At 37.0% G+C, this 16,002-nt stretch overlaps 2 protein-coding genes across 5 annotated transcripts in view; one reads left to right on the top strand and one right to left on the bottom strand.

Moving 5' to 3' along the window:
- The window catches only part of GTDC1 (glycosyltransferase like domain containing 1), a 364,500-nt gene that overhangs the window by 10,002 nt on the left and 338,496 nt on the right, over positions 1-16,002 (top strand). The gene's annotated exons all lie outside the window — the stretch shown is intronic.
- Positions 6,345-7,849, bottom strand: LOC311606616 (large ribosomal subunit protein uL5-like). Its single transcript, XM_084797963.1, has one exon. It carries the CDS (start codon positions 6,891-6,893, stop codon positions 6,378-6,380), a length of 516 nt encoding a protein of 171 aa, XP_084654089.1. The 5' UTR covers positions 6,894-7,849; the 3' UTR covers positions 6,345-6,377.

The following is a 16,002-nucleotide window of genomic DNA, read 5'->3' as shown; positions in this document are numbered from 1 at the left end:
TTTATGCACAAAGAGATGCAGATAACCTTGGGTTCCCCCACCCCCATAGGTAGAGATAGCATTTGTATGAAGCAGGCATAGGACCTTGGAACAACTAACAATAGTGGAGAGAAGGAAAGGAAAAATAATATGTGCCCTTTTGAAGCAGATACCAAAACAAGTGGGAGATGTTTTAAGGTGATTATTCTGAGGTGTGGCAGAATACCATACTTACAGATTTTAATTTTTAGTCTTATATTTGATGTTTGTATAAATTTTTCTGAAGAGCAGAAGAGCAGGCCATTTGTGAAGGTTGAAAGTTCATAGAGGAGTAATTAGGAGGAGTTGTTGAGTCTAGGAGAAGTTGAAATATTCAGGTTGTAAAGATGCCCAAAGAAATCCACATGCCAGAGTGGTTGTTAGGACATGGGTAGAAGTGACAATCAGCACGCACAGTGATGTCAAAGCATGTTGTTCAGCTCTGAAAATAGTAGAGACCTCCATTACAGTTGCCACAGAGGAGATCTCCAGAACTAGGAGGGCTTGGAACATGGCTGAGGCCAGTATTGGAGACCTAAAGCTGAGCTCTTTGTTCCTGCTCAATGTCATTATTATAAGTCCTTTGATTAAGGCAAGACTGAGCCAAAGGGAAGAGTAAAGGGAGAGTAGCTGTCTACATTGGAGGGAAATATTTGTTAGTTGAGTGGATGGGAAGTGAGACAAGGAAACAGTTGATTCATTATTGTCATTCATATGAGGTTGCTAATACAGCATACCTTGGTATCATAATACCTACACCAAAAACTTCTCTAGGCTATGAGTTGGTAGACTTTTCTCTTTAAAAGACCCACATGGAAAGTGTTTGGGTCTTGTGTGGCTCATACTCCAGTGTTCTGCTTTGGTAAGAAAGCAGCTATAGAGAAGTAGTGAAAGGAACATGACTATCTTTTAGTAGCTTTGTGTGTGTGTGTGTGTGTGTGTGTCTGTGTAAGACTAATTTGATTCCTTATTGTTTTAATATGTCACAGAATATCTTAATTTTTCTAATTATTTAAAAATATAAAACCCACTTTAGGTTTTACCTATATAAAACAGACAGCAGTGCCTATTTTACTTTTGTGTTCTAGTTTGCTGACCTCTGCTTTAGGAAACGTCTTATCATTTATGATGAAGAGACTGAAATAGATGTTCTCTAGGACAATGCTGTTAGTGATACTGTCTTGTAGGTGACACTGATGATACAAATCCATTTAAGTATTTAGATGTGACATCTGTAGCAGGTTCTAATCATTCAGTTATGAGACAGACTGGAAACTTGACAAGGATTGTCACCTACTATGCAGAGTTAGCCAAAATACATTACAGAAATTATCTGGGTGAGCTGCCTGCTGAGTCCAGTTGCACCGTTAAACAAAGATAGTGAAAGAGAAGTTTGCCATATCCTTGGAGTGACTAGCTGAATGTGGCACAAGTATGGCATTAGGCCATATGATCCCCCAAACTTTATTACTACATAAATATAAAAATGAAAAAAAAATAGTGGTGGTTAGTGTAGTTGTAGTAAATTTTATCTTTATTTGTGTAATGTATACTACATTATTATTTCATAATGATATGTAATTGCCTTGGTAATCTGACTTTAAAGATCCTATTTTTATTCATGAAACTTACATAGTTATTACCATCTAGGGTTGAGTTCTAAAGGAAAACGCAATGAAGAATGACAGCTGTTTACTAGACTAGGCTAGTTTAAGCACTATAATATTTTTATTTTATACATTTTAAATCAATATAATTATATCACTTCTCCCTTCTCTATTCTCCTTCCAGACTCTCTTAGATCTCTCCCCTTCAACCTTTCCCATGTTCTTCCCCACTCTCAAATTGATAGCCTCTTTTTCTTTTCTTTGCTTATTATTGATACCTACCTACCTACCTACCTACCCGCCTACCTACATGTGTGTGTGTGTGTGTTTTTAAAAATCCTCAAAAACTAAAAATAAATCTACCATATGACCTAGCTATACTAGTCTTTGGCATATATCCCAGGATTTGATAGTTGTTCACTGCTATCACGTTGGCTAGACCAGCATAGTTTTTACTACATTCTAATTACCACAAATAATTGAGTCTCCACCACTCATCAAAGAAGCCTTATTTTAAGGTAAATGGAAAACCACAACTTTGCAAATGTAAGAGGCAACCAGACATCACAGCTCCTGCAAATGAGGGTCAGAAAGATGTAAGAGCCAGAACACTCGGAAGTCTGCTGTTGAGCAGTCTCTCCTAGAAATGGCTGCACAAACAAGACCCAAACAATGACAGTACCAATAAACGTGTTGATGTGGAAGGGGTAGGTCACTCCTACCTCTAGACAAAGAACTACAGGCAACAAATGACTGTTGAAAGAAGGAGAATTAGTCCCCTAATTGGTCACCCCTGAAACCATATACACACATAACAAGAAAAACAGACTCAATGGGTTATATTTATATATGGTATCAAATCCTGTGATGTATGCCAAAGAGTGGTACAGCTGGGTCATGTGGTAGATTACTTTAATTTTTTGAGGATTCTCTATACTGATTTCTAGAGTGGCTGCACCAGTTTGCCCATCACCAGGGATGCTGATGGCTTCCTTATTCTCTACACCATACTAGTGATAAGTTGTCAGTTTTGTTTATCTATGCAGTTCTCAGTAAGATCTCAAAGTTGTTTTAATTTGCATTTCCCTAATTAGTAACCCTTTTTGAGATGTTTCTTAGTACTTGTATTTCTTCTGTTGGGAACTCTGTTTAGATTCCTAGCCCATTTTTTGGTTGGATCACTTGTTTCCTTGACATTTTGGTTTTTGAGTACTTTGTATATTCTGGATATCAATCTTCTGTGAGATATAGAGCCAGCAAATTCTCTTCCGTTCTGTGGCTTTCCTCTTCACTCAGTTGAGCATTTCCTTATCTGTGTAGAAGCTGTTTAGTTTCATGAAGTCCCACTTATCAATTGTTGACCTTAATTCCTGAGCAAGTTTTGCCCTATGGCTAAATCTTGTAGGAAACTGACTTTTTTCTTTCTTTCTTTTCTTTTTTTTTTTTGTTTTTTTGTTTTTGTTTTTGTTTTTAAGTTTAACAGTTTTAGTGTTTGAGGTTTCACATTGAGTCTTTGAGCCACATGGATCAAATTTTTTGTTCAGGGTAATAGATTACAGATCTAATTTCATTTTTCGGTATGTATAGTTTTCTCAGCACCATTTGTTGAAGATACTGTCTGCTCTCCAGGAAGCCCTACAGTTTTCTCATGCAAGCTTTACTTGGGATTCTTGAGTGTGTGTTGTCATATAATTTCTTTAAAGTGTATTTGTATTTGCAAAAAGCTATTTAGAAGTTTTCTATAAAACTATCTCGGAATTGTGGCACCAGCCATCATGGGTCCGGGGCAGATTGAGCTCCAGAGCTGAGAGAACTGAACACATGCCCCTGTCTCTAACTCAGAAGTTATTTCCAATTGAGAGCCATTTGCAAATGAAAAATTAGAGTCTCTCTGGCAATACAGACTGCTCTTACAGATAGGCCCTACGCCCAGCAATAGGTGGCCAACACAAAGAGAAGTTAATGGCATCTTTGGAGGTTCTTTGTTTCATAATATTTTGACAAGGCACTTTTTTTTTTTAAACCTTATAGGTCCTTTCTGTACATTTGATGGATTCCAGTTTTGCGTTTTTATGGGATTCCTCTGTATGTGAAAATGTGTTTCTGTGTCTTTGTGTTTCTTCTGCTTTCTCTTTGGTTCTTTTTCTTCTATTTTGTTTGTTTGTTTTATCTTATTTTATATTACTATTCTTTAGGCCCCTGCTTGTTTTCTAAGAAGAGACAGAACAGGTGTTGATGGTGATAGGAGAAGGATCTGGGAGTAACTGGAGAGAGGGAGGAGTTAGTGTAATCAGAATATATTGTATGAAAAGAATATTTTTGCAACAAAAGAATAACGGCCAAAAATTCTCAAATAGATTCATATCTAATAAGTAGAGAACCTTACTCTGTAGTATATTAGTGTGCTTGAGTAGTTGAAGTCATAAAATTTTCCAGCCCCTTTAACTAAATTCACTTGAAATGATTTTAGCAAACAGGTATGAGTTGGAATAAATGTATGTCTCTTTTAAAAGAACTATTGAATTGCAATATGTTGTAAGAAAATTGGATTGTCAATGCATTTTTTCATCAGATCAATGCTTAGCTGAGTCTCTGCATTTGGTACACATCATTATATCAGTGGTAGAGTGTTTGAAATTAGTACTGGGAAGGAGAATGAGTGGACTCTCCAACAGTTGAACTCATTTCCCGCTTAGTGAATTATCATCAGTTTTTTCCTTAGGATTCAACAAAACTCTCATAACTTCAGTAGTAAAACATACATGTTCTATAACCTGTATATCTCACCCCTAAACAAAACGTTTTCCTTTCATCTTATGTTGAAATCTGTATTCAGAACATACATATGCCACTGCCATGGTAAGAGTTGGGTGCAATTAACATGTCCCTCTTTCAAAGAAAAAGATTTAGATACACATCACACGTATACCTAATTTACAAATTTGATTAGAAATGACAGACTTTGATTCCTATGATAGCTTTAGGTGTAATTGATTTGGTTGATTTCATATATTTTTTCTTTCATTGAAGCACTGCCTGTAGGTGAAAGCCAGGTGTCTTGTATCATTTGAATACTTTAAACTGTGATTTGGAAGGAGGATGTTCTTAGAGGTGTTTTTAATCTCGCAACTCAGTTGTTTATATATTGCACAAAATTGAACCTGCTGGATTGGATTTGGATTGCTGTTATTAGTATTTTGAAAACTTTGCCAGGTCTAATATCCAAAATATATAAAGAACTCAAGAAATTAAACACCACCAAACCAAATAACCCAATAGAGAAATAGGGCGCAGAACTAAACAGATAATTCTCAACAGAGGAATATCAAATGGCTGAGAAACACTTAAAGAAATGCTCGACCTCCTTAGCCATCAGAGGAATGCAAATCAAAACGACACTGAGATTCCATCTTACACCCATCAGAATGGCTAAGATCAATAACTCAACTGACACCTCATGCTGGCGAGGGTGTGGAGAAAGAGGAACACTCCTGCATTGCTGGTGGGAATGCAAACTAGTACAACCACTTTGGAAAGCTATCTGGTGCTTTCTCAGAAAAATGGGAATAGGGCTTCCTCAAGACCCAGCTATTCCACTCCTTGGAATATACCCAGAGGATGCACTACCACACAACAGGGACATATGCTCAACCATGTTCATAGCTGCCTTATTCATAATAGCCAGAACTTGGAAACAACCTACGTGTCCCTCAATAGAAGAATGGATAAAGAAACTGTGGTACATTTACACTATGGAATACTATTCAGCTATTAAAAACAAGGAATTTCCAAAATTTGTGGACAAATGGATTGAACTAGAAATTGTCTAATGAGTGAATTCACACAGAAGCAAAAAGAGCTAAATGGCATATACTCACTTATATCAAGACACTAGTCCAAGGTGTATGTCCCCATGAAAAACTGTACCTACCAGGATAGTGGGTAAGAGGGGAGGACATCCTATTGAGACTTTAGGTATGAGAAGCCTGGGAGAAAGAGGAAATAGAAGGATCCAGTGGGTCCTGGAAAACTACAGGCGAGTCTGGGCCCTGGGGTCCTCCGCAAACTATGGCAACAGCCAAGGAAAAAATAGACAGTAAACCTCGAACCCCTATCCAGACTAGCCGATGGACAGGACATTCTCCACTGTTGAGTGGAGAAGGAGATCTAACTTTCACACAAACTCTGGTGCCCCATATTTGAACATGTCCCTTGGATGGAGATGCCTGGTGGCACTCAGAGGAAAGATAATAGGTCACCAAGGAGAGACTTGATACCCTATGAGCATATTCAGGGGGCGGAGGTTCCCCTCAGACACAGACATAGGGAAGGGGAGGGGAGTAGGGGGGAAGTGGGAGGAAGGGAGGAATGGGAGGATACATGGGATGGGCTAACAACTGAGATGTAATATGAATAAATTAGTTTAAAACAATAAAAATTAAAAAAATCTGAATGCAAAAAAAAAGAAAACTTTGCCATTTTAAAATCTGTCATGTTATCACAATTCTCTATGCATGTTTTTAAAGCAACAAGTAACTTTTTATCTTATAGATAAGAAATGTGAATTCAATATTGATGGTAAATTCAAATTAGGAAGTCTATGATAGCTTTGAAAGCCTGATATAAAGGGAATGGGAGTGTAAATTGAGCAATATAGATCATGGTTGTTAATTCTCTCTTTTATTTATTTATTTATTTATTTATTTATTTATTCTTGCATTTCTGAGAAATTATTGGCCATTTGGATAAATTTTATTTGCCAGGAAGGATGATCGCATCGTACTTCTGCTGGAACCAGCGCATGGCCTTCTCTTTGCTGACTGTGTGCTTGGCCCCAGTGCAGCCTGTCCTGCGCTTCTTGTCTGCGATGCTGATACCTGGCCTACGCAGCACCATATAGAAGTCCGGGCTGTAGATGCCAATGCTTGGGTCATATTTGATACCCAGATCAGTGTGTTCTTGAATCCCCAAACCAAAGTTTCCAGTATCTGAGAAGTTATTTTTCCATAATTCATACTCCTGCACCTTCAGGCCTTTTTCCAGAATTTCTTCTGCCTTGGCTCCATGCACTGTGCAGTGCACAGTGATCTTTTCATTTCTCCTGATGCCAAAGGACTTGACAGTGTACCTGGCTTTGGAAAACACAGGCGTCTGGCCCTCGAGCTGCTCCAACAGCTTGGCTGCCTGAGTCAGTCTGTCTCCGCTCTCCCCCACACAGATATTGAAAATCCGTATGGGGTTCTCCTTTTCACCCTGATCTTGCGCCATGATGGAGAATAGGAAGAGAGCTAATTCTGTCTTCTAATGTAAATTCTTTTCACTATGTAATGATTCATAAAAATACATAAGTATGACCTGCTAGATTATAGTTATTCTTAATTTACTTCTCTATATTGAAATTGAGAATCACATCATAAAAATGAAAAAAGCAGTTTACTGCAGAATAGGTGGTGCCATTTAACTGAAGAATATAGTTACAGAAAGTCATTGTATTATCTTGGAGGTGATACTTAAGCCTTTAATTGATTTGTTGAATATAATCAAGAGAAGAAACTCTTAAGTGTTCAAGACTAATCTTTTGGCTAGGTCTGTAGCTCAGAAGTATAGCTTTCTTAGCATGCATGAGGTCCTTGATTTAATTCCTAGTTTTGTCAAAAACAACATAGCAAATTACTTTTGTACTTATGTATTAAAGCTTATTTCTCCACATTATTTGTGTGTTGAAGTCTCATGAACTGCTTTCATAGGAGACAAAACACTGAGATTTGGAAGCTGTTGAGACACCACCAATCCTATCTACCTTGCGTGTGTTGGGGGATATTAAACGTGTGTGGGTGTACATGCCTATATGTATGCAGGTTTGGAGGTCAGAGGTTTTTGTTGCATGTCTTTCTGTTACTCTCTGCTTCAATTTGTGTTTGTTTTGTTTTTCGAGACAGGGTTTCTTGAAAAACCCTGGCTGTCCTGGAACTCTCTTTGTATACCAGGCTGGCCTCAGACTCACAGAGATCCACCTGTTACTGCCTCCCAGGTGCTGGGATTAAAGGAGTGTGCCACCATGCCCAGCTTCTGCCTCATGTTTTTGAGACAGCATCTCTCACTGAACTTGAAGCTTACTAAAGGATTGCTAGCCTGCCTCCCCAGTGAGGCCTGGCATCTTTCTGTTCTCCTAGTGGTAGAATTACAGGAGCTCACTGCCTACTGCTCTACCTGGCTTTTCACATGGGTGTTGAGACTCTGAACTCCTCTTAGCTTCCTGGCTGTAACAAGGTGTCCAGTTTAGCTCCTCCCCATACTCACTGCCCCATAGGCCAGAAACAGTAGACCTGCCTGATCATGGACTGAGACATTTCAAACTGTGAGGCAAAATAAATCTTTCTGCCTTTTAACTTCTTTCAGGTCTTTTAACTTCTGTCAAAGTCTTAAGTATTGGTAGAGTGATTACTGAAGTTCTTTTAAGCCAGACATTAAGGAAGATACTGTGCATAAATTATTTTCAGGTCAATCTATATCCTTTAAAGCAGTAATGTCTCACTTTCCTTATCAGGATGTTAGAAGCAAAACAATACATATGACTAGCCTTCATGTAAGAAGTGAAATCCTCTATAGCTAGTGATGCATCTTGTGCAAAGTTTTTTTTTTTAATTTTTAAATTTTGGTATGATTGGTAAAGAAATTAAAAACCAGCCTGTACTATGAATACATTTTAAGATTTAACAGCTTTTAACATGAGTGACATCTTATTGGTATAGAATGATGTTGGAGTCACCTTGAGAAGCAGTGATGATACAGTCGCAGTTAGTCGCAGTTAGTGTGTCTGAACTTTAGATCTCAGCAATTTATTGAATTGTCTTTGGTATTAGTATAGTATTGTTTAGCTCTACTTGTAGGTCATTCTGTCACAAGAAATGCATATACAAGAGTATGAAAGTGAGCCATTTTAGAAATGGATGCGCATGGTAATATGAATTGGATGAACTCTAAATAGAATGTGTAGAAAATGTACTTGAAGGAAGGTACTATGTTGGAAGAACCAATGAAAGAAAATTAAGGCGTATACTCCATTTGATTCAGTTGATTAATTTCCTGCTTTACTAGGATTTTAGTTTTGTTAAGCAAAGTGTTAGTATTTGGAACAGAATAAGTAAGACACCACACTAAGCATTTCATGGAAGGCAAAGACAGTTGTGACTTTTTTGTCTTTAGGGAGCATCTGTTTCAATGTACGTAGTTGAAGTTCAACTGTAGTGGAATGACATGGGGCTCTACATGTTTATGTGCCAGTGTTATTGCACTGGGAAGACTGGTATTTGTCATTGAGGTTTAGAGTACACCACATGGAGGAGACCAATTAAGATGGATGTTCAAAGGAGAGATGATGAAGTGGGAGGCTAGGCATTCTATTTTACTATGAGGGATAAACAAAGGCATGAAATTGTGTATAGATAGTTGGGAAGAAGTATACTGGTTCACATGTGATCGATAAAAGCTTAGAAAATTCAACTATTAGTTAAAGATTTATACCCATGTTATAATTACAGTAGTGATTTTGATATTTTTTATATGTCATTTTTGTATATTTTTGTTAATGCCTAAAGCTTTTTGTTTTTGTATTTGTTTTTTTTTTTTTTTCAAGACAGGATTTCTCTGTGTAGTCTTGGGTGTCCTGGAACTCACTCTGTAGACTATGCTTGCCTTGAACCCAGAGATCCACCTTCCTCTGCCTCCTAGGTGCTGGGATCAAAGGCTTGCTCCACCACTGCCCGTCACCTAAAGTGTTTTAATGAGATACAGTATGCATTATCTAGTTGGAAACACCACTCACTTAAAAACCTGGATGTTATAAGCATCAAAACCAATGTTCTCAGTCTAATTACAACGCCTATTCTTTTTGCTGGTTAATTTTTGGGTCCTTGACTAAAAGTAAGGTCACCTGGGAAGAGTTAACCTCAGTTGAGAAATTGTCACTGTCTCATTGGCCTATTGGCAAGTCTGTCTGTTTGGGCATGTTTTTTGATTAGTGATTGATGTGGAAAGGCCCAGCCTACTATGAGAGATGCCATCCCTGGATTAAGAAAGCATGCTGAGCAACCCATGGAGGTGAGCCAACAGACAACATTTTCCTGTTGTCTCTGTTTCAGTTCCTGTCTCCAAGTTTCTGCTTGAATTCCTGTCATGGTTTTCCGTGATGATGGACTATAACTTGTTAAGTTAAACCCTTTTCTCCTCAAGTTGTTCCTTATCTAACTTACTATATAAGAAGTCCTTTGTATTAATCAAACCAGAACCTTGTGATCATCTTGAATTCTTCCTTTTCTTTCATATCCACAGCCTATTTGTTAATGGTCCATGTTGTATCTGACCACTTTACACCACCTCATACTGCTACCTGCTCCAAGCCACTATCATCTCTAGGTTAAATTTATTTCTTTAGGGGCACTTTTACTATTAACATTATCATTATTTGGAACTATTGTGAATGGAATGTTTTTCAAATTTTATTTACAACAAATTTGTTACTGGTATATATGAAAAGTAATGAATTTTGTATGTTAATTTTGTATCCTATAACTTTATTGAAAGGATGTTTAAGATCTAAGAATCTTATGAGTATGTAGGATTCTTCAAGTATAGAATCATGTAATCTGGAAGTAGAGAAAATTTGCCTTTTCCTATTTTTATGCTATTTATAGCTTTTTCTTGCTGTTCTAGTTAAAGCTTCAAGAATTATGTAGATAATAGTAGAGAGAGTGGCACCTTTGTCTCATTCCAGATATTAGAATATTTTGCCCCACTTAGTGTAATGTTGGCTATAGGTTTACCATACATAGTCTATTATTTTGAAGTATTTCTTCCTTGTTCCTAATTTTTCCAGGAGTTTTATTAGGAAGGTGTGCTGGATTTTACTAAATGCCTTTTCTGTATCTGTCAAGATGCTGATGTGATTTATGTCCTTAGGTTTATTATATGGTTTGTTGCACATATTGATTGGTGTATGTTAAAAACAACCTATGCCTATGGTATGAAACCTACTTGGTCATGATAAATGATCTTTCTATTGTGTCTTTAAATTTGATTTGTAAGTATTTTGTTGAAGATTTTATATCTATATACAGCAAGTCTGTTTTGCCTGTCATCCTTCCTTCTTTGCTTTTCTTTTTATCTTGTTTATCAGGGTATTACTGGGTTCCTAGAATGAATTTGGTAGTATTCCCTCCTTTTGTATTTTGTGGATACTTTGAGAAGTGTTGGTATTAGAGTTTTCTTAAAGGGTAGTAGAATTAAGCAATGAATCCATCTAGGCCTGGCTTTTTCGGTGTGGGGAATTTTTTCTTTTAAATGAGTTACTGTGTGCGTGCGTGCGTGAAGGTCAGAGGATGGATAACTTGTGGGTATCAGTATTTTTCCTTCCATTGTTTCTAGGAGGTTGAACTCAGGTCATCATACTTGGCAGCAAAGTGCCTTAACCCACTGAGGCATCTCTTTAGTCCCTGAAGGGCCTCTTAATTCATACTTCAATCTCATTCCTTGATATGTCTGCTTATAATCCTGGCTTCAATTTTTGTATTCATATTAGTTAGTTGTCTTATTAATGCAACAAAATATCTAGGAAAACATCTGTAAAAAGTAAAGTTAGCTTCTGGTTTTGATATTATTCATTATTGAGTGGAAGGCATGGCCACTGAGATGTGAAGCAGCTTTCTCTCTCTTCCTTCCTTTCTTTTCTTTTTAATTTTTTCTTTTATTAGATTCTTTTCTCATACCATATATTCTGATTAAAGGTCCCCTCTCTCTATTCCTCCCCTCCCCTCTGGAGGGGGTGTCTTTTCTGTCTCATTAGAAAAGAACAGGTTTCTAAGATATAACAACCAAACACAACAAAATAAAATATATTAAGATGAAGCAAAAACTATCATATTGAAGTTGGACATAGCAGCCTAACACGAGGTGAAGCAACTTTCTTCCATGGATGACCCATGGCTCTGGCATCTTTGACATCCTGAATCCTGTATTGTAATTTAGTTTTTTGTTTTGGCTTTTGCTTTTTAAAAAGTATATTTTATTAATTTATTCATATTACATCTCAATTGTTATCCCCTCCCTTGTATCCTCCCATTCCTGCCTCCCTCTCATTTTCCCCTTACTCCCCTCCCCTATGACTGTGAACGAGGGGGACCTCTTCCTCCTGTATATGCTCATAGGGTATCAAGTCTCTTCTTGGTAGCCTGCTATCCTTCCTCAGAGTGTCACCAGGCCTCCCCATCCAGGGGATGTGGTCAAGTATGAGGCAGCAGAGTACGTGTGCAAGTCAGTCCCCACTCTCCACTCATCTGTGAAGAATGTCCTGTCCATTGGCTAGATCTGGGTAGGGGTTCAAAGTTTAATGTATGTATTGTCCTTGGCTGGTGCCATAGTTTGAGCAGGACCCCTGGGGCCAGATCCGCCCGTCATAATGTTCTTGTAGGTTTCTAGGATCCTCTGGATCCTTCTATTTCCCCATTCTCCCATGCTTTTCTCACCTAGAGTCCCAGTAGGATGTCCTCCCCTCTGTCCCACTTTTCTGATAAATGAAGACATTCATGGGACATTGGGCTAGTGATTTGACCCAATTTTCATTTAGTTGTGAAAATTGTTTAAGTTAGTATTCATGCGCTTTTGTACTTTGCCATTTCTATTGTTGTTGATTAATTATTCAGTTGTGGTCAGATAGGATGAAGGATGTCATTTTATTTATTTATTTATTTATTTATTTATTTTTGTATTTTTGTATTTTTGGATACTTGCTTTTTATTCAGATATGTGGGTAATTTTGGATAAAGTTATATGGGCTACTGAGAAGAAAGTATAGCCTTTATTGTTTGGTTGGAATGCTCTGTAAATGTCTGTTAGGTCTGTTTGACTTATGATATAATTTTACTCCAGAGTTTCTTTGTTTAATTTTTGTCTGGATGGCCTGTGCATTGGTTAGTGGGGTTTTAAAATCACCAACCAGCTCCGTGTTAGGATCAGTGTGTAATTTTAGTTTGAATAGTATTTTGTTTGAATAGAATTTAATTTGAATAGTATTTTCATGTTCTCCTTCCTTCTTTCCTTCCTTCCTCCCTTCCTTTCTCCTTTCTTCTTCCTCCTCCTCCTTCTCCTCTTCCTCTTTCTTCTTCTTAAATGAAGTTAGGTGCCACTGTGTTTAGTTTTTATATGTTTAGAATTGTAATAGCCTCTTGGTGGATTTTTCCTTTCACGAGTATGAAGTATCCTTTCCGTATCTCTTCCGTCTAGCTTTGGTTTGATATCTATTTTGTCAGATGACAGAATAGCTCTACCTCTTTGCTTCTTAGTTTCACTTAGTCTGTCTTTTATTGGGAAATTGAGACTTTAATGTTGAACGTTATTAATGAACAGTGTTTACTAATTTCTGTTATTTGTTTTTCTGGCATTATTATATTTGCTCCAAAAAAGAATGGGCATTGGTAGCATATATGTGGTTTAAAAAAAGCCTTCTAGGTTAGGTCTAGGTCCAGGTCGTCAGTTTATGAACAAGGTTTAATTTCTTATTCAGGTTGTAATATCTGTTATCTTTGAAAATACTATTTAGGATATAATTAATATCATGAGAAAATACTGTTGGTTAATTTTCTTAAAGACATATTAGTTTGCTTTGCTGTTACCATGATAAATTCTGTGATTAAAAGCAACTTGGGGAGGAAAGAGATTGTTTGCCTTATACTTTCAGGTCACAATCCATCATAGAGTGTTGTCAGGCCAGGAACTTGAGGAATCAGGGAGGAAGGCACTTACTGGCTTGGCTTCTGACTTATGCTCAGTTAGTTTTCTCTCTCTCTTTTTTCTTTTGCAAGACAAGGCCTTACTATGTAGCTCTGCCTGCCCTGAAACATAATATGTGTGCTAGACTGGCCTTGAACTCATAGAGATGCTCTTGCCTGTGCCTCTGGAGTGCTGGAATTAAAGCTGTGCTCCACTGTGTTCGGCTTCAGCTGGTTTTTATATACACCAGAGGGACATGTGTCTAGGGATGGTACTTTTCACAGTATTCTAGGACCTTCTACATCAATTGGCACTCAAAACAGTTGATCCCGTGGCTCACAGTGATTTCCTCTTCCCAACAGAGTCTAGGTTGTGTCAATTGACAATAAAAACCAGTGTTAACCAGTGTTAACATTATTTTTATAAAACTGTGGTCCTTAGTTTTTCTCTTAACTTGGCTATCGCCCAAATAATTGAGACTCTTTTATATTCGTTTAGTAATAAGCTTCACAATGCAATAACTGAGCAGTTATTACTCTATTCTTAATCCTCTAAACTAATCTGGGTTTTTTCCAGCATACATCCCAGAGATACTTGCACTTTGTAGCTTTCTTGATCCATTTCCGTTTACTCTCCTGATGTCACCTGGACCTCTCCTGTAGCTCAGTGCCTTACTTTCTTCTCTAATTGCTCCTCCCCTGGCTGGCAGGAAATCCAGCCCTATTCTCTCCCCTGCTCAGCAATTGACTGAAGCTGCTTTATTGCCATATCAGAGGGCAGTTGGGGAGCAGTGTTTGCATAACCTTGAGATAGGAGATTTTCAGAACAAGGATTGCAACCAGATTGGGGGGGGGCTGCATTTGAACTACACAATAATCTTATCTCTACAAACAAGGGTCCATGTGTATGAACACACACATTGTTTGTTTATATGTACTTGTTTTATTGTATAGCTGCTTATTTTCTGTAATAGCATTTAAATCTAAGAAATACCTTATTGGAATATTTTAGTTTATTTTTTTTATGAAAATTTAAACATTAGCATCATAATTGCTTTAAAACTCTTTTCTCTTTCAGTGTACTGCCCTTTAATAAACAGATGGTCACATTTAATGCTGTATAAATGAAAATGTCTTAGATTTAAAAAATTGCAATATTTGGGAAAGAAAATGTAATTAGTTTTCCAAGTTATTTTGGCTTTTTGATTTAGGGAACAATGCATTAATTAGCTGCCTTACTTGGAAACTACCATCAGTTATTTGGATAATACCTTTTAAAACTCTTGTACCCATTGTTTTAAGCCTATTCCTATTTTTTATTCCCCACCATACAAACATCCTCTAGTAAGACCCCCAATTTCATATATTTGCTACATGTATCGAGTAATATTGTGTGTATCTTATCTTTGATCTTTGCTTTCCTCCCCCTTTACTTGATGCTGTTTTTAGTTTAGACATGTTATGCTAAATGTCTTTAGCCAGTTCAAGACAGTTTGGTTCATATCTAAGTTATTCAGACAGTGGACACCTGGGCTGCTTCCAGTGTCACTTAGACGATGCTGCGCTGAACTTCTTCACATTTCAGAAAACTCATGTTCAAGTTTTGGTAGTATGTATCTTGGAGTTTCCTGTCCAAAACATAGTGTTTTATGATGGCATTTTCACTCATTTATTTATATCTTCTGACAACTTTTTGTATCACTTAACAGTTAATTATAGTCAGTTGAAGTATATTTTATTCTAAAACACCCATAAAACTTACTATTTTACCACTTTCATGTGCCGTTTTGCAGCATGAAATGTTTATTCTGTTGTAAAACCATCACTGTCATTTGTTTCCAGAAGGTTTTCATTTTACTGCACTGAAACTCAGTAGCTATTAGTCAACAACCAGCTATTGCTAATTTCCCCAACCCTTGGCAGCTAGTATTTTACTTTCTGTCTCTGTGAATTTTCCTATCTATATAATTCAGACAAATTGAATCATATAGTATTGTTCTATTGTGGCCTGCTTATTTTACTTATTCTAATGTCTTCAAGGTTTATCCTTGTAGCATGTGTCAGGTATTCCTTTTTTTTTTTTAAATATAAAATGCTGAATACTACTCCATTATGTATACATACATCACATTTATTTCCTTCAGCCATTAAAGTACACTTGGATTCCTCCCACCTGTTGACTGTTGAAATCATACCATTATGAATATCAGTATGTAAATAATCTGTTCAAGTCTGTTTTTTTTTGTTTTTTTAAATTTATAACGAGAATTGTTAGATCGTACAGTAGTTCTGTTTATTGCTTTAGGGATTATTGTACTATTTTCTGTAGTGGCTATGCCATGTCATATTCCCTGTAGCAGTGCACAAGGGATCCCATTTCTCCTTATATACACTTGTTTAGGCTATTTTAAAAAAGAAAACTGTATTGTAATAATCATGAGACATAATCTGTTAATATCTTATTGTGTTCCTAAGTGTTTTTGCTTAAGTTTTACATTCAGGAATCATTCAGACATCACAACAGATTTTGGGGTGTGTGTGTGTGTGTGTGTGTGTGTGTGTGTGTATGTATGTATATATTGGAGCATGTATATAGTACATAATTATACATGCCC

Source organism: Acomys minous (genome assembly GCF_964271855.1).
Source record: "Acomys minous genome assembly, chromosome: 10".
NCBI lineage: Eukaryota > Metazoa > Chordata > Mammalia > Rodentia > Muridae > Acomys > Acomys minous.
Note: the sequence above shows the minus strand (reverse complement) of the source record. Positions and strands in the feature narration are given on the sequence as shown.